This window comes from Salvelinus alpinus, chromosome 21 (assembly GCF_045679555.1).
Source record: "Salvelinus alpinus chromosome 21, SLU_Salpinus.1, whole genome shotgun sequence".
Classification (NCBI taxonomy): Eukaryota; Metazoa; Chordata; class Actinopteri; order Salmoniformes; family Salmonidae; genus Salvelinus; species Salvelinus alpinus.
In genome coordinates, this window is record NC_092106.1 from 7,129,525 (window position 1) to 7,154,001 (window position 24,477).

A 24,477-nucleotide genomic window follows, 5' to 3' on the forward strand; every position below is an offset into this window, starting at 1 on the left:
TTCATTACTCGTGTTTGGACAATCTACCCTCTGCCCAAGATAAAGATTCTAAACTCAGCAAAAATAGAAACGTCCTCTCACTGTCAACTACGTTTATTTTCAGCAAACTTAACATGTGTAAATATTTGTATGAACATAACAAGATTCAACAACTGAGACACAAACTGAACAAGTTCCACAGACTTGTGACTGACAGAAATTGAAAAAAAAAAGTAACAGTCAGTAGCTGGTGTGGCCACCAGCTGCATTAAGTACTGCAGTGCATCTCCTCCTCATGGACTGCACCAGATTTGCCAGTTCTTGCTGTGAGATGTTACCCCACTCTTCCACCAAGGTACCTGCAAGTTCCAGGACATTTCTGGGGGGAATGGCCTTCACCCTCCGATCCAACAGGTCCCAGACGTGCTCAATGGGATTGAGATCCGGGCTCTTTGTTGGCCATGGCAGAACACTGACATTCCTGTCTTGCAGGAAATCATGCACAGAACGAGCAGTATGGCTGGCGGCATTGTCATGCTGGAGGGTCATGTCAGGATGAGCCTGCAGGAAGGGTACTACATGAGGGAGGAGTATGTCTTCCCTGTAATGCACAGCGTTGAGATTGCCTGCAATGACAACAAGCTCAGTCCGATTATGCCGTGACACACCGCCCCAGACAATGACAGACCCTCCACCTCCAAATCGATCCCGCTCCAGAGTACAGGCCTCGGTGTAATGCTAATTCCTTTGACGATAAACGCAAATCCGACCATCACTCCTGGTGAGACAAAACCACAACTTGTCAGTGAAGACTTTGTCAGTCCTGTCTGGTCCAGCGACGGTGGGTTTGTGCCCATAGGCGACGTTGTTGCCGGTGATGTCTGGTGAGGACCTGCCTTACAACAGGCCTACAAGCCCTCAGTCCAGCCTCTCTCAGCCTATTGCGGACAGTCTGAGCACTGATGGAGGGATTGTGCGTTCCTGGTGTAACTTGGGCAGTTGTTGTTGCCATCCTGTACCTGTCCCGCAGGTGTGATGTTCGGGTGTACTGATCCTGTGCAGGTGTTGTTACATGTGGTCTGCCACTGCGAGGACGATCAGCTGTCCGCTCTGTCTCCCTGTAGCGCTGTCTTAGGCATCTCACTGTACGGACATTGTAATTTATTGCCCTGGCCACATCTGCAGTCCTCATGCCTCCTTGCAGCATGCCTAAGGTACATTCACGCAGATGAGCAGGGACCCTGGGCATCTTTCTTTTATTGTTTTTCAGAGTCAGTAGAATGGCCTCTTTAGTGTCCTAAGTTTTCATAACTGTGACCTTAATTGCCGTCTGTAAGCTGTTAGTGTCTTAACGACCGTTCCACAGGTGCATGTTCCTTAATTGTTTATGGTTCATTGAACAAGCATGGGAAACAGTCTTTAAACCCTTTACAATGAAGATCTGTGAAGTTATTTGGATTTTTACGAATTATCTTTGAAAGACAGGGTCCTGAAAAAGGGCCGTTTTTGTTTTGTTGCTGAGTTTAGTTGTTATTGACAGCGTCAACATGGTGGACACTTGGAGAAAGGGACAGTGTGCCGTCTGTAGGACATTTTCTGATGAGGTCTGGCTGCTATAGGGACTGCTATAGGGTCATCTCTCTCCCTTCTACTCTTTGTGTGACTGAAAACATAGTCCAGTCAGTGAGAATAGAATGAGAGAGAATAGATCCTGTACAATTGATTTAGTTGATCTCACTTGATCACTTGATCTCCCTCCCCTCAGTCACAGCAACATGACTTCCGTCGGCTAATTGAGGGAAATGAACCCGCCTCGCTGGTGGACACATTTCTCCCCATGTTTGTTGGACTTCTGAACGGCGGGGCAGGAAGAGGTCAGACGGCTGGAGATGACACACGTGGCAATGGCATCGTTGCGTATTAGCAACAACCTGAGGTACTCCGTGGAGATTGACTGGGGTCCGAATGAGCGGTTAGAAAGATTCTTCAATTCCTGTCATCCTGACGGGTTGGAGGCATGTCTGGTGTTTTACCTTGGGCCGGGCAACTCTTCCTCTGAGCACTCTGGGTCGCTCATTCTGAAGCAGTGGGTGATGGGGATGGAAAGAGCAGGGAGGAGAGAGAGAGAGAGAGGAGGCAGAATTGAGAGAGTGGAGGAACCAGGAAAGAGGGGAGGAGAGAGAGAGAGTAGGGCAGGAGAAAGTAGGAAGGGGGAGGAAAAGCAAAGGAGGAATATGGCAGGATAGAGAGGAGGGCCTCCATAATTGATCAGTCAGTCATAATGAAGGCATTGGCCCGAGGAGGAGCAGACGGGAAACCTGATCCTTGGCAACACAAAGACGCCGGCTAGAGACGCAGCCCTGTCTCCAGGCAAACGACCTAACTCAATCTGCCAACAGATATGATCGCACCCGCTCCCATTGTCTGAATACATACTGCACAAACACGCCTGTGCAAATAAATACTCACATAGCCTACATGCATTTAGATATAGACTGCTTAGAAGCTCAGTACACTATGCTGCCCATACGCTATGCCAACCCAGATACTGGGAAAGAGAGAATGTCTTGTTACCCACACCACAAGTCGCTCCACTTAAAAGTAGAAGAGCAAGGCCAATGAAAAGGGAGGTTTGGTTATGTCATCTGGCCGAGGTGTCAGCCTGTTAATGCATTAAACAATACTACATCGTTGCCTAGGTTAAGTTTGGCCCAACCAAATTGGCTAAAGACGCTGGCAGTCAGGCTAATAATATTATTATCATCGGCATCGAGGCCAGGAGACTAGCAGCGCTACGGTGTGAGGAGGAGGCAGTGTTGAGAGCATTGGAAGCTGCCCAACGCCTAGGTTTGCCTCAGAAGCACGGTAATTGCCCTAGGACGCCTAGCAGGGCGCTTCGTGTGGATCGACTGGGGCCTGTCTTCGGGTGGGAAGGCAGTGGTTGCGGAGTCGTGTCTGCAGCAGCAACACGGCAGGGTGTGGTGTACTGGGATAGTGTGACAGTGTGTTGTGATTAGGGCCCACCACTGTGGTTTGGGAAGATGGACGTTATAACATTGAGTAGGTCTGTGGTGACAGCGTTCTGGTCTGGCCCTATAGCAGGTCTGGGTGTGATGTTGACTAACAGAGTTGGAAGGTTAGTGTGGGAGCAGTAATGATGGGGGGTCCTTTGTGGTTCTGGGTATTGGGACCGGTCTGGAGTGGGTCTCACTGTCTGTGTTGTTGACTCCTGCTCAGTAGCAGTAGTAGCATGACCCAGCTGGGTGTGGTGGGCTAACAGTGTTGTGTTGTTTGGCAGGGAGACGAGCGAAGCTCTTGGCCTCCCTCAGATGTGATGTTATTGATTCCCCACTGGGAGAAAGAAAGAGGGTGTGTTTGGTGAGCAGCAGAGACGGAAACAGAGGGATTGTGGGAGTGTGTAGTGTTGTTTTTACAGCTTGTTCTTTTGTTGTTATATATGTAGACATTTTACATACGTGGCATTATAAGTATTTTTCTCTCCATTGCATGAATAAAGTCATCTGTCATCAGGGCAAAGGGTGGCTACTTTGAAGAATCTCAAACATAAAATATATTTTGATTTGTTTAACACTTTTTTTTCCGTTACTCCATGATTCCATATGTGTCATTTCATAGTTTTGATGTCTTCACTATTATTCTACAATGTAGAAAATAAAGAAAAACCCCTTGAATGAGTAGGTGTGTCCAAACTTTGACTGCTACTGTATGTATTTATATTGCTGTTGATTGGTTGACTATGGCTTTCCAAATCTCCCAACAGTGCTATTTATTGGGTTCATTTGAGCTAAATGTGATTTTTTTCAGCCATTCCTGAACCTGTGACCAAAAACAAGCTACATACTGTAGGGGCAATACCAGAATAAGTGATCTAATAATTCTGCCTCTTCGTAGCAAAATCTGCAGAGCTCAGATCGTTGTGTGCCCCATATACATAACGTCTGTTTGTGGCAAGAAATGTGTATAATCATTTAAATTGGAAAAAACTTCAGTTCTGAATCAAACGTTGTTATGCGTATCAGTTCGTAAACCATGTGGCATGAAACCATGTGGCATGGAATCCTTTCATCCACCCATCCTCGTCTTCCTGCTCCCCTCCTCGGCAATCCAACTATTTTGCAACCGCTGTCAACATTTTGGTCCTCCCCCCAACAAATAGTTGCTAATTCTGGTCTTTGATAACGGGGAAAAAAACAAGTTCCCTATCTTCTCCCCCTTCCGCTTCCCTCTTCCTGTTAGTGTGTAGGGTCTGGCCAGATGGGCTGTAGGGTGGAATAATGGGAACAACCAGGGCGGAAAAACAACAGGAGAGGGAGAGAGAAGGAGAGAGACAGATGCTGAATACCAAACCAGTGCCTTCCCCTCTCTCTCCAGCCCTCCATTTGCACGTTTATACGTGTTTTTAAGGGCGCCATATGCACAAGTGTCCCAAAACTGAGGGAGTGAAATTGATCGAGGGTGTACAGTAGGGGCTAGGCTGCGAAGTGCTAACCCCAACACACACCGTGATATGTTTGGAGTTTACGCAATTTCATGCTAAATAATGGAGAGGCGTGCGTGATTATACGCCACGTGCATTTGTTTGCGTCTGGCTGTCGAGGCGTGACACGTAACACACGAAACACCTCCCAAATGAAACGTTTAATGGTTACTGAGGTCAATACGGTATATTGTAAAACGACAGGGAGAATTGTCCTTTTGAATTTCACGCTCGTGTCATCATGTGGAATGTGGAATTGCATCATTCGAGTCACGAGTGCTTCCAGAAGTGGATGGGTTTCTTTGATATTCTTCTCGCCAGTCTGGAAGTCGACAACGGATGGCCTTCCGGGTGAGGTGGTAGGGGGCGAGCGAGAGATCGGGCCCGCTTTCTCTTGACCAGCTCCAGTGCTCTAATGTTACAGTATGTACGTTCCAGCATGCAGGCCTTCTCTCCTAGTAAACGAGTAACGCTATCCCATAACCCCATCATCCCTTTGACACGCCGAGTAAATAAGCTGAACGTACCTGTGCCACGCCCCATATGGGAGAGGTCACCACCTCGCTGTTCTAGATGACCCAGAGACACCAAGTCCTTTACTAACATTACCAGCATGCTGCATTTTATGCCACCATCAAGCAATCCTATTTCATAGGCCCATATACTGTGCGTGCCAACTGTTTTATACATGACCCTGGGGATTCTTGTGGTGCTGGATGAAGTGGTCATGTCCCAGCTCTGTTGACCCGTGCCCTGTAACATGTATAGTGCTGCTGACCTGAAGCAGACTATATTAACTATTCAGGAGCACAGGGCTGTCCATACAAACCACTAGCCTCGCTTAGGTGGCATTGACTGACGCATTCATAACTGCCAGGGCACTTTTGGAAGTCGTGTGTGTGTGCGTGTGTGTGTGTGTGTGTGTGTGTGTGTGTGAGAGAGACAGGGGTATAGTGTTACCCCTGTGGCTTTTTCGATGTGTTCTGTCTGTTACATACAGAGCACCCCTGCCCATCCTCGTATGATATGGAGTTGTCTATTATCTATCCTGTTGCCTGGTCACTTTACCCCTAGCTCTATGTACAGTACATAGCTACCACAATGACCTCGTACCCCTGCGCATCGACTCGGTTCTGGTACTCTCTGTATATAGCATGTTCATTTTTTACTCGTTATTGTTATTCGTTATTCCCTGTGTATTTATTCCTCGTGTCACTTTTTCTATATATATAAAAAAAATCTTTATCTGTGGAAAAAGTAAGCATTTCACTGTTAGTCTACACCTGTTGTTTACGAAGCATGTGACAAATAAAATTAGATTTGATTGTTGCTTCTCAGTTCTGTTGCTCGGGGAAGGGTTATCCTAACACTGTCCCCCAGTCAGCTGTGAATTTGATTTGACAGCTGGTCACTGAGGAACTTTCATTTTGCACCATTTTGAATGTGTCTTTTTTCGAAACTCTCTGTCAATACATTTTAACCGCTTGATATCTGAAATATTATTTTGGATTACATACAGTGGGGTCTGAAATGATTGACATGGCCTTAAGACACGCTAACCTCTCGCCGTTACCAATGACAAGAGAGGTTAGCGTGTCCTAGAGGTGTGATCTGTGACCCTCTGAAACGTTCTCACTCATCGTTGTTCCCGATTCATTCAGGATTGTCCGTAACTATTGTAGTATCCACATGAATGTAAAGTGTATAGAAACATATTCTATTCTTATTTACACTGAAGGTGACTCCAAAATGACACAGTGCATTATTCACCATTTAAATTCTATTGGGCACAAAGTCATTTGAAAACATTAGTCATACGATATAGCACATTATTTTAATTATTTATTTAATATAGTCATTATTGCTCATCTTTATCAAGGGTGTCAATTATGTTGGAGCCCACTGTATGTGTGTATGTGTTTGCCATGTGACCAGCATGGTTTCCTCAGAATAGTGAGTGTGTGTGAGAGCCACACACACAACAGGAAACGGTTAATTACCCCCCTTCCCCCTAACTCACCACCCAGTTGCCAGGTGTGTATGTGCGTGTCTGCCCCCCCCCCCCCCCCCCCCCCCTCTTCTCTTTGTGCCATCCTTAACGCTTCACTAAGTGAGTAGAGTTTTCCACTGGGGCACACCTGCAGCCTGTCACTATGCAAAAAAAATCTGTTTTGTCAGCATTTATTTAACAACTTGGGTGTGACACCATGTAGCAATTCCATAGACTCCACATGATATGTCTCTTCTCACTCTCATATGCGTTAAGATGGTACATCAGTGTCTCCAAGATTACCTTGGTTTAAGAGATGGTGAAATTATTAAAAAAAATATATGAATGAGGTATTAATCTATTCTTTCTGTCTGTCTGTCTGTTGTAGTTCCCAGAGTGTGGCTTCTATGGCATCTATGACAAGATCCTGCTATTTAAACATGACACAGGCACCAACAACATCCTGCAGCTGGTCAAGGCTACCCAGGACATCCAGGAGGGAGACCTGGTGGAGGTGGTACTCTCTGGTGGGTAGCAGTCTCTCATCCACTTCTGCTCTCTTTTCATCCACCCGTCCTCTTCTCCCTTACTCATCCTTTCATCCGCCCATCCCCTTCTCCCTTACTCATCCACCCATCCCCTTCTCCCTTACTCATCCTTTCATCCACCCATCCTCGTCTTCCTGCTCCCCTCCTCTTTTTTTTCTCTCTGATCCTCTCGTCCTCTTATTCCTCCGAACCCTCTCCGTCTCAACTCCAAAATGCTGAAGAATAAAACATATTCACAGACAGTATATCATTGCTAATGTGTTTGACAGGTTGATACCCAGGTTGATGCCCAGCCTGACTGTTGTGTTCTCTGTGTGTCGTCTGTCTGCAGCTGCGGCCACCTTTGAGGATTTCCAGATCCGGCCTCATGCCCTGAACGTCCACTCGTACCGTGCCCCGGCCTTCTGTGACCACTGTGGAGAGATGCTGTTTGGATTGGTCAGACAGGGCCTCAAATGTGACGGTATGAGAGACACAGAGAGAGAGGGGGGGGGGGGGGGGGAGTGGCTGTTCTGCCTGCCTGATAAGAACTCTGTCTGAAGAAGGACATGGGTTTATATTTACGTTAGGCGACTTACGCATTCAGCTCAAGATAGCTAGGTGGGAAAACCACATCTCAGTATTTTTTCTCAAATACAGTGGCTATCAGCAAAGTCATTTCCCCTTTGTATGTGAGCTCATCTCCCCACCTCCTCCCCCTTCCTTTCTCTCACTCACGCTGCCTCTCTCTCTCTCTCTATATATATATCCGTCTCTCCCCTCTTTCTCTCTCTCTCTATACACATCCGTCTCTCCCTTCTTTCTCTTTCTCTCTCTCTCTCTCTCTCTCTCTCTCTCTCTCTCTCTCTCTCTCTCTCTCTCTCTGCCCCCCCCCCCCCCCCCCGGCAGGCTGTGGACTGAACTATCACAAGCGCTGTGCCTTCAGCATCCCCAACAACTGCAGCGGCGCGCGCAAGCGACGTCTGTCCACCACGTCTCTGACCAGTAGCCAGTCGCTGCGTCTGTCCACCAGCGAGTCCCTGAGCAGCGTGGGGACCAGCTCAGTCAGCACCTGCATGGAGGAGGCCAGCCTGATCCGCCCTCACACCACCCAGACGCTCCCGAACTCCACCTGTACCGCGTCAGCATCCCTGGGCCTGTCCACCAGCGCCTCCATCACTAGACCCATGGTCCGCGCTAACACTCAGATGGTGAGCCAACGCTCACATTCCATTTCAATTCAATATATGCAGGAAGTCATGTGACTCAGGAACATTTGAGTGATGTCTGTTCACCCCCCCCCCCCCTGAATTGACTGTGTTGGAATGGGATTGACCTGAAACTTGGCTCTGTGCGGTAGTTATGGAAAGCCAACGCTCTGATTTACATAGGTAGAAATACCATTGATAGATCCGTATAATTCTAGTTTCTTGGTCTCCTCGCGTCCCCTTCCAGCCGCGGACCCCCAGCGAGGCGCGGCGGTTCTACACGGGCCGTCCGGTGCACCTGGACAAGATCCTGATGAGCAAAGTGAAGGTGCCGCACACGTTCGCCGTGCACTCCTACACGCGCCCCACCGTGTGCCAGTACTGCAAGAGACTGCTCCGGGGCCTCTTCAGACAAGGACTGCAATGCAAAGGTTAGTGCGGGACGAATGGTCATTGTGGGGACCCCCAGGGGTTTATCAAGAGGGGGATAACGTATTTGGAGTGCATACCGGAGGAAGATAAACTGTCTAACAATGCCGTTGATTGTTCGCGTTGTGTCGTAGACTGCAAGTTCAACTGCCACAAGCGCTGTGCGTACAAGGTCCCCAACGACTGCCTGGGGGAGACCATAGGAGGTAAAGCACGTCTTTGTTGTGTCACGTTGTGTCATGTTTTACCCGGGTTGTGTCATGTTGTGTCATGTTGTGCCATGAATTTGTCCAGCCGCACTTGAGACGCCGTTGTCTACAGCAGGGATGGGCGACTTTGGTGGGGGGTGGGGGCCACAAAAAAAATTACGCTCGTCATGAGGGGCTGCAGTGGCTTGTGGGTCTGCGTACCCACATCCATAGCCCCCAATATTATATATAATATTAGTACTTATATGGAGCACTAATATTATATAGTACTTACTTTGCACATTTTATTTATTTTATCAGACAACACAAGTGGTAAGTACTGCCTACTTACATACTGGTATAGTGGGGCTTTGTAATGGAAAGGGGTGTTATGCTATTTTCTCTGTCTATTCTCTAGATCTATTTGTAGTCATGTGTGGCTGGCTCTGTCCTCCTCTCTCCTCCAGACATGTTGAGTCCCAGTGTGGACCACGAGGTGCCTATGGACTACAATAGTAAGTATGCCGACTCAGACAAGTCTTCTCTGATGGACGATTCAGACGAGGCCTGCAGCATCCCTGGTTCTTTCTCCCCCGAGAGCAGCCAGGATGGGGTCAGCGGGGACCAGAGGTGAACACGTACGCACACGCACAATAACACACGCATCACACCCACCTACCACCTAACACTGTCCCTCTGTTCCTCAGCGCTAACATCCCGTTGATGAGGGTGGTTCAGTCTATGAGGCAGACCACCCGTCGCTCCAGCACGTCCATCAAAGAGGGCTGGGTGGTGCACTACAGCAACAAGGACACACTGGTAATACTACTGACTGACTGACTGACTGACTGACTGACTGACTGACTGACTGACTGACTGACTGACTGACTGACTGACTGACTGACTGACAATGTGAGACATTTTCTCTACCACACCAGATTCTATTCTCTCTCTCTCTCTTTTTTAAACTTTCAGATACATTTTCTCTACCACACCAGATTCTATTCTCTCTCTTCTCTCTCTCTCTCTCTCTCTCTCTCTCTCCCTCTCTCTCTCTCTCTCTCTCTCTCTCTCTCTCTTTTTTAAAAACTTTCAGATACATTTTCTCTACCACACCAGATTCTATTCTCTCTCTCTCTCCCTCTCTCTCTCTCTCTCTCTCTCTCTCTCTCTCTCTCTCTCTCTCTCTCTCTCTCTCTCTCTCTCTCTCTCTCTCTCTCTCTCTCTCTCTCTCTCTCTCTCTCTCTCTCTCTCTCTCTCTCTCTCTCTCTCTCTCTCTCTCTCTCTCTCTCTCTCTCTCTCTCTCTCTCTCTCTCTCTCTCTCTCTCTCTCTCTCTCTCTCTCTCTCTCTCTCTCTCTCTCTCTCTCTCTCTCTCAAATTCAAATTCAAGCTGCTTTATTGGCATGAAAAACATTGTGTCAATATTGCCAAAGCAACAATGTATACAATATACATTGTAATACAATTAAAACAATGACAAATAATAATATAGAATGGCAGTAAATAATAATACAAAATTAAATATAAAAATAGTAACAATAAAATGGTAACAGTCAATAGTCGAATGTTATGTATGGTGTAATGCACCACTACCACCACCACCATCATTAAACTGCTATCATTACCATTACCACCCATACCATTACTATTTGGAATGATAAACAACAATAATAATACTAATAACAATAACAGTAAAAACAATAACAGTCATAATAAGTAAGTTACTGCTTACTATGCAGATGTTATTATTCAGTGTCCCTCAGGCTATGGCAGGCAAATATATATTTGGCTGCAAGAGGAGCCATTGCTCCTTCGCCCATGAGTATTTTTAGTTTTTCCTCTGGGTTTAATAAGTTAAAATTTGGAATAAATGTAGTCATTTCTGTGAATAATGAATCTCTTGGTGGGGAATATTTATCACAGTAAAGGAGAAAGTGCATCTCTGTTTCTACCTCCCCTGTCGTGCAGTGACCACATACACGCTCCTCTTTGGGTAGCCATGTCTTTTTATGTCTGCCGGTTTCTATTGCCAATCGGTGGTCACTCAGCCTGTACTTGGTAAGGATCTGTCTCTGCTTCGAATCTCTGACAGAGTAGAGATATTCAGCCAATTCATATTCTCTGTTTAGGGTCAGATAGCAATTTAGTCGGCTTTGGGATTTGGTTTCGTTTTTCCAATGTTGTATATATGAGTCCTTTGATTGGTTCATGATTTTGTTTATTGGAATTCTTTCTTTTGAAGCAGTGCTGGTGTCAGCTTGGTTGGTTAGGTCCAACACCAGCTGACTGAGAGGGCTCGTTTCTGGGCTCAGCTCTTGGGTTTGAAGTGCTTTAAATTGCAGACTCGAATTTGGACTTGAATTTAGATGTAGCCAAAATTTTAATGATCTTTTCTGTATTTTCATTATTACTGGAAAGCGGCCCAATTCTGCCCTACATGCATTAGTTGGTGTATTTCTCTGGACTTGTAGGATTTTCCGACAGAATTCTGAATGTAGGGTTTCAATTGGATGTTTGTCCCACATTTTAAAGTCCAGTTTATTGAGTGGCCCCCAAACCTCACTTCCGTAAAGAGCTATTGGTAGGATTACACTGTCAAATATTTTGGTCCAAATTCTAATTGGGATGTTGATTTTGAATAATTTCATTTTTATTGCATACAATGCTCTGCGGGCTTTTTCTTTGAGTGCATTCACTGCCATATTAAAGTTTCCCGATGCAGATATGGTCAGACCAAGGTAGGTGTAATTTTTTGTGTGTTCAATGATGGTGTTGTTCAGGGTGAATTTATATTTGTGTTTCTGACATCTGTTTTGTTTTTGGAAAATCATGATTTTAGTTTTTGGGAAATTTACTGCCAGGGCCCAATTATGGCAATATTGCTCTAGAATATTAATGTTCTGTTGAAGACCTTCTTTGGTTGGTGATAGAAGTACCAAGTCATCAGCATATAGCAGGTATTTCACCTCTGTGTCAAATAGTGTGAGTCCTGGGGCTGGAGAATGGTCCAACATGTCTGCTAATTCATTGATATAAATGTTGAAAAGATTTGGACTCAAACTACAGCCTTGTCTCACACCTCGACATTGTGAAAAGAATTCTGTTCTTTGGTTTTTGATTTTTATTGCACACTTGTTTTCTGTGTACATACATTTTATTAAGTCATACACCTTACCACCAAGCCCACTTTGTAGAATTTTGTAGAAAAGCCCTTCGTGCCAAATAGAATCAAATGCTTTTTTAAAGTCAATAAAGCAAGCAAAGATTTTGCCCTCTTTTTTTTGGTGGACGTGTTTATTAATTAGTGTGTGTAAGGTGTATATATGGTCAGTAGTGCGATGGTTAGGGAGAAAGCCAATTTGACATTTAGTTATTACATTTTTTTCTTGAAGAAAGGTTTGGATTCTTGAATTCAAAATGCTACAGAAAACCTTTCCCAAGTTACTGTTTACACAAATTCCCCTGTAATTATTGGGGTCTGATTTGTCTCCACTTTTGTGGATAGGGGAGATGAGCCCCTGGTTCCAGACATCAGGGAAGCAGCCAGAAGTTAAAACCATGTTGAACAATTTAAGCACAGCATTTTGCAACTCAGGTGTGCTGTTTTTCAGCATTTCATTTCTGATGTTGTCTAGACCACAAGCCTTCTTTGATTTAATAGATTTGAGCTTTTCATTTAGTTCTTGTTGGGTTATTGGGTAATCTAATGGATTTTGGTTATTTTTAATGACTGATTCAAGGATGTTCAATTTTTCTTTAATTTCTAATTGGTTCTGTTTTAAGTCTTTTTGTGGGATGTTTTTGTATAGATTATCAAAATAAGTTTTCCAAATTCCTACATCTTGTATGGCTAATTCTTGTGGCTTTGTTGTGCTTAAATTGTTCCACATGTCCCAGAACTGATTTTGGTCAATTGCGTTTTCAATTTCATCAAGTGTCTTGTTGGTATAATTCAGTTTCTTGCGTTTCAGTGTATGTTTATACTGTTTCAGAGTTTCAAAGTATTCATATCGTAGCTCTGGGTTGTTTTGCTGCTTATGTTTTTTGTTTGACATTTGTCTTAGGTGTTTTCTAATTGTTTTACATTCATTATCAAACCATTTGTCAGAAACATTTTGTTTTTTGTTTCTGATGTTGCATTTCTTTGGTTTTCTCAAATTTGCTTTCGATGCTGCTTTTTGGAATATGCAGTTGATGTTTAGAGTAGCCGAATTGACACCATCTTTATTGTTTTGGTATTGTGAGTTATTGAAAAACTGTATAGAGTTCATCATTTCTTTTGAGTTCAATGTTTCAATGAATCTCTCTGCACTGTTTGGAGCCCATCTGTATGATTGGTTTATGTTGAATAGTTTATTGGGCAGTTTTTTTGAATGAATATTGCCGGTTAATTTCTTCAAGAACACGTTGATCTGACTGTGATCTGACAATGGTGTCTGTGGTCTGACAGTGAATGCACTAATGGAGGAGGGGTCAATGTCCGTGATGGCATAATCGACTACACTTGTCCCAAGAGCTGAGCAGTAAGTAAACTGACCTAAAGAGTCCCCTCTGATTCTACCATTAAGCATGTACAGGCCTAAGGCTCGACAGAGATGCACTAACTCCTTCCCATTTTTGTTCAGTATTTGGTCAGGACTGTTTCTATTATTTATAATAGGGCTGCTGTACAAGGAGGGGTGACCAAATATGTGGTGGTTACCTCCCGCATCAGTGTAGTCAGGCTCAGAACCTGTTCTTGCATTGAAATCTCCACAAAGAAGCACTTTACCCTCTGCCTGAAATGTAATGATTTCTGTATGGAGATTGTCAAAAAACTGATCATCATAATATGGTGAATCTGAAGGAGGAGCATAAGCTGCACATATGTACACATCATTGTCACAATAGATTGTACCTTTGTTAAGTTTTAGCCAAATGTGACTGGTACCTTTTTTCATTTCATTCAGTGCCAAGTCCTGCTTATGCCAAATGATGATTCCACCTGAGTCTCGGCCCCGTTTAACATTTTTATGTTTGATTGATGGTAGTAAGCTTTCTCTATACCCTGAGGGACACTGAGTATCTATGTCTCCACGACACCATGTTTCCAGTAGGATTATGATGTCCTGTCCCTGGATGTTTTTAATAAATTCTGGATTTGTTGTTTTATAACCAAAATGTGAAGAGTAAAGTCCCTGGATATTCCAAGAGCTGATAGTTAATGATCTCATTTATAATAAGTGATATTCACTGGTTTGAGTAAAGTACATTGAAAACAATACAAAATAATATATATATATATATATATACATATACATACATATACATATACATACACACACACACACACACACACACACACACACACACACACACACACACATACATACATACATACATACATACATACATACATACATACATACACCATTATATATAAATATTATTATTATACCGGTGCCAATAAAAAATTAAGAATAGTTGTAAACAAATGAATAAGAATGGAATAAGACTGCATAAAAAATAAGTACAATGCAATCTGCAACCCTGTGTGTGTGTGTGTGCGCGTGCGTGTGTGTGCGTGCCCGTCTAGCCCAGTAGTCTGCATATTAGTTGCAGTAGTTGGCGCACCTCTCCTATCTCTGATTGTTCTAGGTGTCTTTTGCCAGAGGTTACCTCAGCATATGTAGGCTGATGATCTGAATGATACATGGTGTGGACTGCATCATGTGGTGTACTTCTCTGAAGGACAGTGTTCTGTCTGACCCTGGAGTAGTGGTCAGAGCTGTGTTGTGATGGGCCAGGTCCAGTAGAGATGTGTTGTGACGGGCCAGGTCCAGTAGAGCTGTGTTGTGATGGGCCAGGTCTAGTAGAGATGTGTTGTGATGGGCCAGGTCTAGTAGAGATGTGTTGTGATGGGCCTGGTCCAGTAGAGCTGTGTTCTGATGGGCCTGGTCCAGTAGAGCTGTGTTGTGATGGGCCTGGTCCAGTAGAGCTGTGTTGTGATGGGCCTGGTCTAGTAGAGCTGTGTTGTGAAGGCCCTGGTCTAGTAGAGCTGTGTTGTGATGGGCCGGGTCTAGTCGTGCTGTCCTGAGACGGGTCTGGTCTCGTAAATCTGTGTTGTGATGGGCCTGGTCTAGTAGAGCTGTGTTGTGATGGGCCTGGTCTAGTAGAGCTGTGTTGTGTTGGGCCTGGTCTAGTCGTGTTGTCCTGATGCGGGTCTGGTCTCGTAAATCTGTGTTGTGATGGGCCTGGTCTAGTAGAGCTGTGTTGTGAAGGCCCTGGTCTCGTAAATCTGTGTTGTGTTGGGCCTGGTCTAGTAGAGCTGTGCTGTAATAAGCCGTGTCTGGCTCTTTTCTCCTGGGGATGGTGGAGGTACTGTTGTTTCAGAAGGTGGGGCGGGGGACCTCTGTTGCTGGGGTGATGGGTGTGTGGGTCCCTGCCAAGTGTTGCATCTTTTAGGTCCTTGGCAAAGGTTCTGACACTGTCCTGATCAAGATGTACATCATCGTATAAGTGTTGACATGTCAGAGTGGGGTGGTGAGCCGTTCTGACGTTGAGTAGTGAGGCACAGTCCACAGTGATCTGTTGATTTATTTTGTCGATCAACTGTCCTGGGAAGTCTTTTCTTGGTAGGAGGGTGGACACAACTATATTGGTTGTTGGGAACACAGCCTGTGCCCGTTCTGCCACTCTTCTCACTGCCCCAGATACATCTTCACCTTTGGCATGAAGGTCGTTTGTGCCAGTGTGGATGATGATGTTGTCGAGGGTGTCAATCCTGGTCTGACTGAGTAGCTGCATTGCACTGTCAGTTGTAGGACACCAGAACTTATACACCTGGTGTCTAGGGAATAATCTTTCCTGGACTAAGAACTTCCCATTTGAATCAATAAGGATTGCAGTTGTGGGTGACTGTCTGGCTGGAGCAGACTGGGAGGATGGTATTCTGACCTTGGCTGGAGCACACTGTGTTGGAGCAGACTGAGAGGCTGGTTGGCTGACCTGGGCTGGAGCAGACTGAGAGGCTGGTTGGCTGACCTGGGCTGGAGCAGACTGAGAGGCTGGTAGGTTGACTTGTGCTGGAGCACACTGTGCTGGAGCAGACTGGGAGGATGGTATTCTGACCTTGGCTGGAGCACACTGTGTTGGAGCAGACTGAGAGGCAGACTGAGAGGCTGGTAGGTTGACCTGGGCTGGAGCACACTGTGCTGGAGCAGACTGGGAGACTGGTATTCTGACCTGTGCTGGAGCAGACTGGGAGACTGGTATTCTGACCTGTGCTGGAGCAGACTGAGAGGCTGGTTGGCTGACCTGGGCTGGAGCAGACTGGTAGGCTGGTGCAGTGTCATCAGGCTGTGTGGTGGAGGCCATGCTGGTCTCGGGTTCTGCTTGTGTTATGCCAAGCTGGTGGACATGTTCTCCAGATGCAGAGGACATAATGACTCGCTGCTGGTTGAGGAGGTCAATGTACCTCTCTCTCTGCTCTAGCTGCTTTCTTGTTGTGCTCAAATGGTCTCTGAGGTCATCATTTGTCTGACTCAGTTTGTCCATTCTGCTTTCTAGTTTAGCAATAGATGCTCTGCTCTCCTCCTTGAACTGTTTCATCTCTTCTTTAAGTTTCTGGACAGTGTCCTCCTCTTGAAGCATGTTCTCTCGGAGTTCTATGACCTCTGCTTCAACTAGAGAGAGGGTGTTGTGGAAACGTTGCATAGCAGGTGTTCTTGGTGTTGTAGGCATGTCCTTGGCTCTGTCTGCTGCAGGTGAGGTAGGTAGAGGGACACTGAGGGCTTCTTGCTGGGTCACAGAGACCGCTGGGGCCTGCTTTTCACCGTCATCTCCCTCCTTGACTTTTTCCTCAGTTTCTGAGATGATTTCAGCTTCTGCTTTTAGGGTAGTAAACCTATTCTCAAAAGCCTGGAGGCTTGAATCATTGCCTTGTATCAATACAGTTCCATTATTATATACGTTTACTGTTTGATATGTGTTGCTATGGTCAGCTTCTTCAAAAATGCTGATCTGACATCCTTTGCTGATGCCTCTCTTTTTTGAAAAAGGGAAATGGTTGCAAATAACCCTTTTCCATATGTGCCCTCGTTTGGTATTAAAAATTAAATTTGCTCTTGTTTTGCAACTGGTAAGATCTGCAAACAGGCATTCATGGTTCTGTCCCATCAACAAACCTTTGAAACTTTTCTTAGCTTTCTCTGTTTTGATGTCTGGTGGTCTCTCTCTCTCTCTCTCTCTCTCTTCTCTCTCTCTCTCTCTCTCTCTCTCTCTCTCTCTCTCTCTCTCTCTCTCTCTCTCTCTCTCTCTCTCTCTCTCTCTCTCTCTCTCTCTCTCTCTCTCTCTCTCTCTCTCTCTCTCTCTCTCTCTCTCTCTCTCTCTCTCTCTCTCTCTCTCTCTCTCTCTCTCTCTCTCTCTCTCTCTCTCTCTCTCTCTCTCTCTCTCTCTCTCTCTCTCTCTCTCTCTCTCTCTCTCTCTCTCTCTCTCTCTCTCTCTCTCTCTCTCAACTTTCAGATACATTTTCTCTACCACACCAGATGCTACATTTTTTTCTACTTCTTTTCTAAAACTTTCATGTTTTATTTTTTATTCTACTCTATTTTAAGGGTACCTAATTAACATTTGTATATATTTCCTTACACATCCTGTTTTGTGTGCTTCTTCTTTTACCAGGTACTGCTGGAATGTCTACCAATGGCTAGCCAATTAAACTCAACGATGGAATTGTGCGGCGACTAGTGTGGGTGGACTGGAGCTCCGACTTCACATAAAAGGACGTTTTTATCAAAAAATGACTGATTTCAGCTCCCAAGGAATAGCCCGCAATTACACACGACATAGTTCTGTGTAATCGGGGGCTATTCTTTGGCTGCTAAAATCAGTCGTTTACATTTTTTTTTTAACTAAAAAAAACTTTTTATGTGACGTCAGAGCTCCAGTCCGCCCACACTAGTCGCCGCTCAACGCCATCGTAAAGCGCGGAGTTGGGTTTAGTCAGTTAGCCAATCGCATGTCCATCTTGTTGTGACAAATCACACTGGTCACTCAAAAAAAGACTAATAGTGCTCACTTTAGATTAGGGACTGCAAAAAGACTTAACTAATGATTAGTAAATGGTTAATACATGTAATAATACATGTTGTAGTAATGATTAATACATGTAAAGGCCTTATAAAGGGTTTATTAAGTACCCTTACAATAGTGTCACCACTCTTTCTTTCTGACTTATTTTCTAAAACTTTCAGAGAAGCTTTCTCCTCCACCTTTGTTCTTCACGACATTGGCACACTGTTTATCATTCTCCTCCACCTCTCCAATCCTCCGTCTCTTCTTCACAATGTTTTCTGTCTGAGTTTCTCTTACCTCTATAACTTTGACCTCCCCTCGCCGTTAATGCTCTCCCTTTCTCATCTGTGTGAAAGTGTGTTTGTGTATCTCCCGGCTGAGTGTGATAGATGGTGTGTACCTGCTCCCTGCCGCACTAAAGCACTCGAGAGACGTGTGTTGAATTCACATCCGCAGTCTCTTTTTTTCTTCTTCTCTCTCTCCTTCCTCTTGGAAAGTGTCGCTGTTTACCTGAACTCAGACCCGAGACACTTTCTGCCTTCTCAAAGCCAACCTGTCCTGCTTTTTTAACACTGTTACTGTCTCCTTTCTCCTTCTCTCTTCCTACCGTTCCCTTTCGTTTTTCCCTCTCCTCCGCTCCTCAGCTGGCCCGCATCATCCTTCTCCTTGTCCGCTCTTCCTGGACCACAGCTTAACCTTTGACCCCCTCAGTGAACCTTGGTTGACCCCTGAACCCTTTACCCCCCCCCTGTCCCCTCCTACTCCTCCGGCACCCCCACAGAGAAAGCGGCACTACTGGCGTCTGGACTGCAAGTGCATCATCTTGTTCCAGAACAACACCACCAACAAGTACTATAAGGTATTGTATTCTCCAGCTCCACTCAACTAGATTAGCAAACCAATACACTTCACAGGTACTATATGAGTCGGGTCTCAGTCAATCAATCAGTCAACTTTGTTTTACAGAGCCCTTTTTTCATCGGTAGTGGTCACAAAGTGCTTATGCAGATACCCAGCCTAAAACCCTGACGAGAAAGCAACACAGATGTAGACGCTCTCACATACATTGACCTGGTTATTTCAATCCCCTTATATACAGTGCCTAGTGAAAGTCTACAAACCCCTTGCGGAGTTTTCACATTTTTCTGCTTTAAAAATGTCATCTAAAAAGGGATTGAATGAAACGTTTAAAAATCCTATTGATCTACACAACCTATTCCACATTTTCAAAGTAAAAAAACAACAACATAAAATGTAAAAAAAATGTCTCGATTGCGCTTGTCTTCACATGATTGATTGCGTACGTCCCCTGGCCTCACGTCCTTCCCCCTGTCCTGTAGGAGATCCCTCTGTCTGAGATTCTGGAGGTGCGCCCCGCAGGTGACTTCACCCTGGTTCCTCCGGGCACTAGCCCCCACTGCTTCGAGCTTGTCATGGGCACCATGCGCTACTTCGTAGGGGAGGACCCCAACGTCCACGTCCCCGCCCTGCCCCCCACCACCCTCCAGGCCTTCCCCCCCACACCCCCCTCCCCCAGCAACGTGGTGCCCAATAGCGGCGTGGGGCGGGAGGTGGCCAAGGCATGGGAGGGCGCCATTCGCCAGGCCCTCATGCCAGTCATCTTCCAGGATGCACCGCCGGTAGAGGGACACACTCCTCACAGTAAGAGATAATATAACCTTACAATAATAACATGTTCATTTAGCGACACTTTCATTCCCAAGTGTCTTAGTTCTAACGTTAGCCATCTGAAGAACAGAATCATGAGGTCTGGATCTGATCTCAGTCCTGCTCTTAGTCTGGTGGGGGGGGGGGGCTAGTGTGGGAGATTTACAGTGAAAGGCTTCTGAGTGGTATGCAGTCCATCGAGGAACTCAGAAGCTTGTTTTCAGAGCTCTTTGCGTGTGTGCGCACGCACACACACACACACACACACACACACACACACACACACACACACACACACACACACACACACTTACACACGCGATCTCTCTGTAGTGACCCCACATAAGCTCAGGTGGAAGTCCTGTATATGTTAGTGTGGATGGTTAGCATTTTTGACTTTGATCCGCAGGACAGGCTTCAGTCAGCGTCTCAGTGTCCAACAGTGTGATCCAGGAGAACGTGGTGAGTCGTCTCTTGACACGCGGTCGTAATACACGATTGTACATTATACCCGTTCACAATCATTACCCAGGACTTTGTGGTGATGATGATGGTGATGATGATGCTTTTTTAAAATCAATTTCTCCTCCAGGACATTGGTATGGTGTACCAGATATTTGCAGATGAAATCCTCGGTTCTGGCCAGTTTGGAGTGGTGTATGGGGGTGAGTGTCCCTAATCGTCTACAACTTCTACGACTCTGTTTTGAGTCGTTGAATCTCAGTTAATCAGACTCCTGTAATTTCCTCTCTTCCTCTCTTCTACCCCCCTGCCACCAGGGAAGCACAGGAAGACGGGGCGCGACGTGGCGGTGAAGGTGATTGACAAGCTGCGCTTCCCCACCAAGCAGGAGAGCCAGCTGAGGAACGAGGTGGCCATACTGCAGGTGACCACCAGGGGGAGACGCAGATACACATTTTCAACGGGTCTCCCACTACAAGTCTAGTTCATCAGCTAATTGTGGCTGGTGACTTACTGCCGCCACACAAGTGTTGCATCCCAAACGGCACAGTATTTTTACCCTGGTAAAAAGTAGTGCAATATGTAGGGAATGGGGTGCCATTTGGCATTCAAACCTCGAATACACTACATGCTATCAGCAACAAAAGAGGGATCAAATTAATATCCAACATCTGTACAGGCCACGAGGGTCCATTTTTACATCATGGGGTCGTCATGCCAACTGCATTCAATTACATTGGCAGGTTTTGCAGCATCGTTATCATCTCTATGGGGTGTAGTTAGATAAAGGTCAAATGACAAGTAAACACTGCCTTCACACTATACTCTAACTAGCTGATACTCATTCTAAATCTCCCGCACTCTTCCATCCCCCTCCGCTCTACCTCTCTGTTTCTTTCTCTCCCTCCCTGTGTGTCACTTCCCCCTCTTCTTCTGCCCGTTCTCTCTCTTCTTCTCTGCCTCTCTCACTGTCTCTCGCTCCTTTTCCCACTTTGCTCACGCTTTCCCTCTCTCGCTCAACCCCCCCCCCCCCCCTCTCTCCCTCTTCCTCCTCCCCCTCCCTCTCGCCATCTCCCAGAGTCTACGTCACCTGGGCATAGTGAACCTGGAGTGTATGTTTGATACTCCAGAGAAGGTGTTTGTGGTGATGGAGAAGCTCCATGGAGACATGTTGGAGATGATCCTGTCCAGTGAGAAAGGCAGGCTCCCAGAGAGGCTCACCAAGTTCCTCATCACACAGGTCAGTGTGTGTGTGTGTGTGTGTGTGTGTGTGTGCTCCCATATGGGGGAAAAATACATTTAAAATGCATTTTTAATAATCTTTTTAGGATACATGTGAAATATTTACAATTGGACAAATACATTAATGTATTTGTCCAATTCAAATGTTCCACGAAATGAGTGCCTTTTGATAAGTTAAGTAACAATTATGCACTAATATTGAATTTGTAAATGCCTGTTATATGAAATGAAGTCCCCTGAAAATTGAAGATTTTAACCCCCCGAAATTCTCCAGGTTTTCACCGTCATTAGCTAGGTTTCCATCCAATTGGCGACAGATTTTCATACGAATATTTCAAAAATCTGCATAAAGAAAATATGTGCATTTTCCCACCGGTGGTTCCAACAAACTGACTTGTTGCGGATAAAAATCAGTGTGTGATGACGTAGTTCAAACAAAATTATATTTTTTTCTTGTTCTAAATGAAAATCTAAAGTTCAATGTGTTTCCATCGCATTTTTAACTCTACAGAAAGTTTTGTCACAAAAACGCTGTTGTGACAAAACAAATGTGCCTACTCTGGTCTTGGTACACACGCTCAATAGCCAACAGCTCCCAGATACATTGCGGGTAGGCTGTGCAGGTAGGCTAGTCTACACGATGAGATTATTATGGATAAGAGCGAGGCTATTTTTATTTGTCAAACAGTAGTCAAGCATCGATCATCATGTCACCAGAATAAGACCCTGGATATTTATTGGAAAGGAGCGTCAAGCTCATCACCGAGCACTTTCACCACCCTGTGAAGTTCATCGTAACTTATTTCATCTGTAGTCTAGTAAACTGCATGGTTACCCCAGTCGTAGTGGGAGGATCACACACCATATCATTGTGTGACTTCGATATGATGGTTATTATATCAGTATTTAAGCATAGAGGGGTTTCCACCGCCATTTATCGCATAATTCATTTTACAGACACAAAAAGATCCCACCATGTTGAAAAAACAATTTATCTGTCGGCATTTATAAAATTGTAACAAACAAATGATCTGTCGCCATTTATAAAATTGTACCAAAACTTCCTGTTTCCATTGCAGCTGTCGTGATGTTTAAAAAAAAAAAAACGGTATGACTTTAATCGCATGACAACTGTGGATGGAAACGTGTTTTTTGTAAAGCCTTAGTTATTGTGTTATTATTTATGAATATTATTCTTTATTTAATGTGATTAATGATTCGTCTACATATGTCCCTCCTTTTAAGGTCTACCCCGTTACGGGAACCAAACTGGTTTTAATATGATGAAACTATTCCTTTTTAAAATATTTATTTTAAAAGAAACATTCAACATCTAATAGTCAAATCATAGAATAATAGCAGCTGATCTGGTTCTACTCTGTCCATTTTCTGCTGTTTTGTGGTGAAAAACTGAGCGGGTCGAGCATAACACGTAAACCTTGTTACCCATACATAGACAGGCTAGAAATGTTTGAACAATTACATATTTTTTACTCTTGCATTTACGGTAATTGCCCCTCCCTGTTGCACATAACAAGCTTCCATTCCCCTTGTCTCCTGGTCACAAGGGGATTCATGGCTGATTTAACTCGTAATTACCAGTTGTAGTGCGTTCAAGGGATTTTCCCCAGATGTGGTAAATCCCTACTCCCCCCTTGGTTACAAACGCACCGCGAATAGTTGGCCTAAATTCAGTTTATGTGACAAAACAAGAAGTATAGTGTAGAGAATCATTGTACCATCTAAACCGCTGTGAAATATATTTTCCATAACCAAAAATATAGTATTTAAGGTCTACCCCGTTACGGGAACCAAACTGGTTTTAATATGATGAAACTATTCCTTTTTTAAATATTTATTTTAAAAGAAACATTCAACATCTAATAGTCAAATCATAGAATAATAGCAGCTGATCTGGTTCTACTTTGTCCATTTTCTGCTGTTTTGTGGTGAAAAACTGAGCGGGTCGAGCATAACACGTAAACCTTGTTACCCATACATAGACAGGCTAGAAATGTTTGAACAATTACATATTTTGTCCATTTTCTGCTGTTTTGTGGTGAAAAACTGAGCGGGTCGAGCATAACACGTAAACCTTGTTTTTTGTCCATAATAATCTCATTATGTAGGCAATACACCGAGTATACCAAACATTAAGAACACCTGCTCTTTCCACGAGATAGACTGACCAGGTGAACCCAGGTGAAAGCTATGATCACTTGTTAAACCCACTTCTATCAGTTTAGATGAAGGGGAGGAGACAGGTTAAAGAAGGATTTTTGAGCCTTGAGACAACTGAGACGGATTGTGTATGTGTGCCATTCAGAGGGTGAATGGGCAAGACAAAATATTTAAGTGCCTTTGAACGGGGTATGGTAGCAGGTGCCAGGCGCACCGGTTTGTGTGGAGAAATGCAATGCTGCTGGGTTTTTCACGCTCATATTTGTGCTCGTTGTTGAGTGATCCCTGCAGCGTACTATCGCAAATATGTGATTGGAACAGGAGCAACAGAACGTATGATGCAGAAAACGTTTCTAAACAATGTTTTGTACTGATGGAAAATTAAGTTCTTCACAACTCTATTCCTCAATTTCATATTTCATTGTAAAAGATAAATGCGAACTTCATCGTAAAAGATAAATGCGAACTTCATCATCCAAGCATCACACAGAACACATCCACAGCCAAATTCATTCCATAAACCAGTCTAAATAACAAGTTGCGCTGACAACAAAAAAAACAGAACACAAGTTAGCGACCTAACAGCTAGACTTGTTTACAATGTACCACATCTCTGGCCAGCACACGGGAGAAATGTGATGTTGTTTAGAAAAGAGATTACGTGTGAGCTAACAGCGGATAAATTATTTACGATGGCAGCCATGTTTGTTTATGTTTGACAAGCGAAAACTCCCTAATCCCAGAATGCATTCACTATAAAACACAAAGTCAAAGATGGCCGTGCCCATTGCCCGAATAAGATCAACTTAGTTTGGCCACTTTGGCGACTCAATATTAGGAAGGTGTTCCTAATGTTTGATAGACTCAGTGTACGTGTTCTCTAGCCAACACCAGATAGCGCTGCATATAGCGCTCACTCAACACCAGAGACGACACACTCGTTATATAAGGCAACATTTTTGTGAGAAAACCTTCAGTAGAGTTGAAAATGTGATGGAAACCCATCTAACTTGTATTTTCTTCCTTGTATTTTTTATTCAGTACATGGGA

The 24,477-nt window shown here is 44.6% G+C and overlaps 1 protein-coding gene across 1 annotated transcript in view; it reads left to right on the forward strand.

The window, feature by feature from the left end:
- Window positions 1-24,477, forward strand: part of LOC139547713 (serine/threonine-protein kinase D2-like) — a 56,543-nt gene that overhangs the window by 25,557 nt on the left and 6,509 nt on the right. The window contains exons 2-14 of the mRNA XM_071356717.1: window positions 6,856-6,994; window positions 7,347-7,478; window positions 7,904-8,205; window positions 8,450-8,633; window positions 8,766-8,837; window positions 9,287-9,449; window positions 9,527-9,638; window positions 18,656-18,733; window positions 19,215-19,536; window positions 19,952-20,004; window positions 20,135-20,207; window positions 20,322-20,428; window positions 21,083-21,244. Coding sequence (XP_071212818.1) covers window positions 6,856-6,994; window positions 7,347-7,478; window positions 7,904-8,205; window positions 8,450-8,633; window positions 8,766-8,837; window positions 9,287-9,449; window positions 9,527-9,638; window positions 18,656-18,733; window positions 19,215-19,536; window positions 19,952-20,004; window positions 20,135-20,207; window positions 20,322-20,428; window positions 21,083-21,244 — 1,899 coding nt within the window. The remainder of the gene's footprint in view (window positions 1-6,855; window positions 6,995-7,346; window positions 7,479-7,903; window positions 8,206-8,449; window positions 8,634-8,765; window positions 8,838-9,286; window positions 9,450-9,526; window positions 9,639-18,655; window positions 18,734-19,214; window positions 19,537-19,951; window positions 20,005-20,134; window positions 20,208-20,321; window positions 20,429-21,082; window positions 21,245-24,477) is intronic.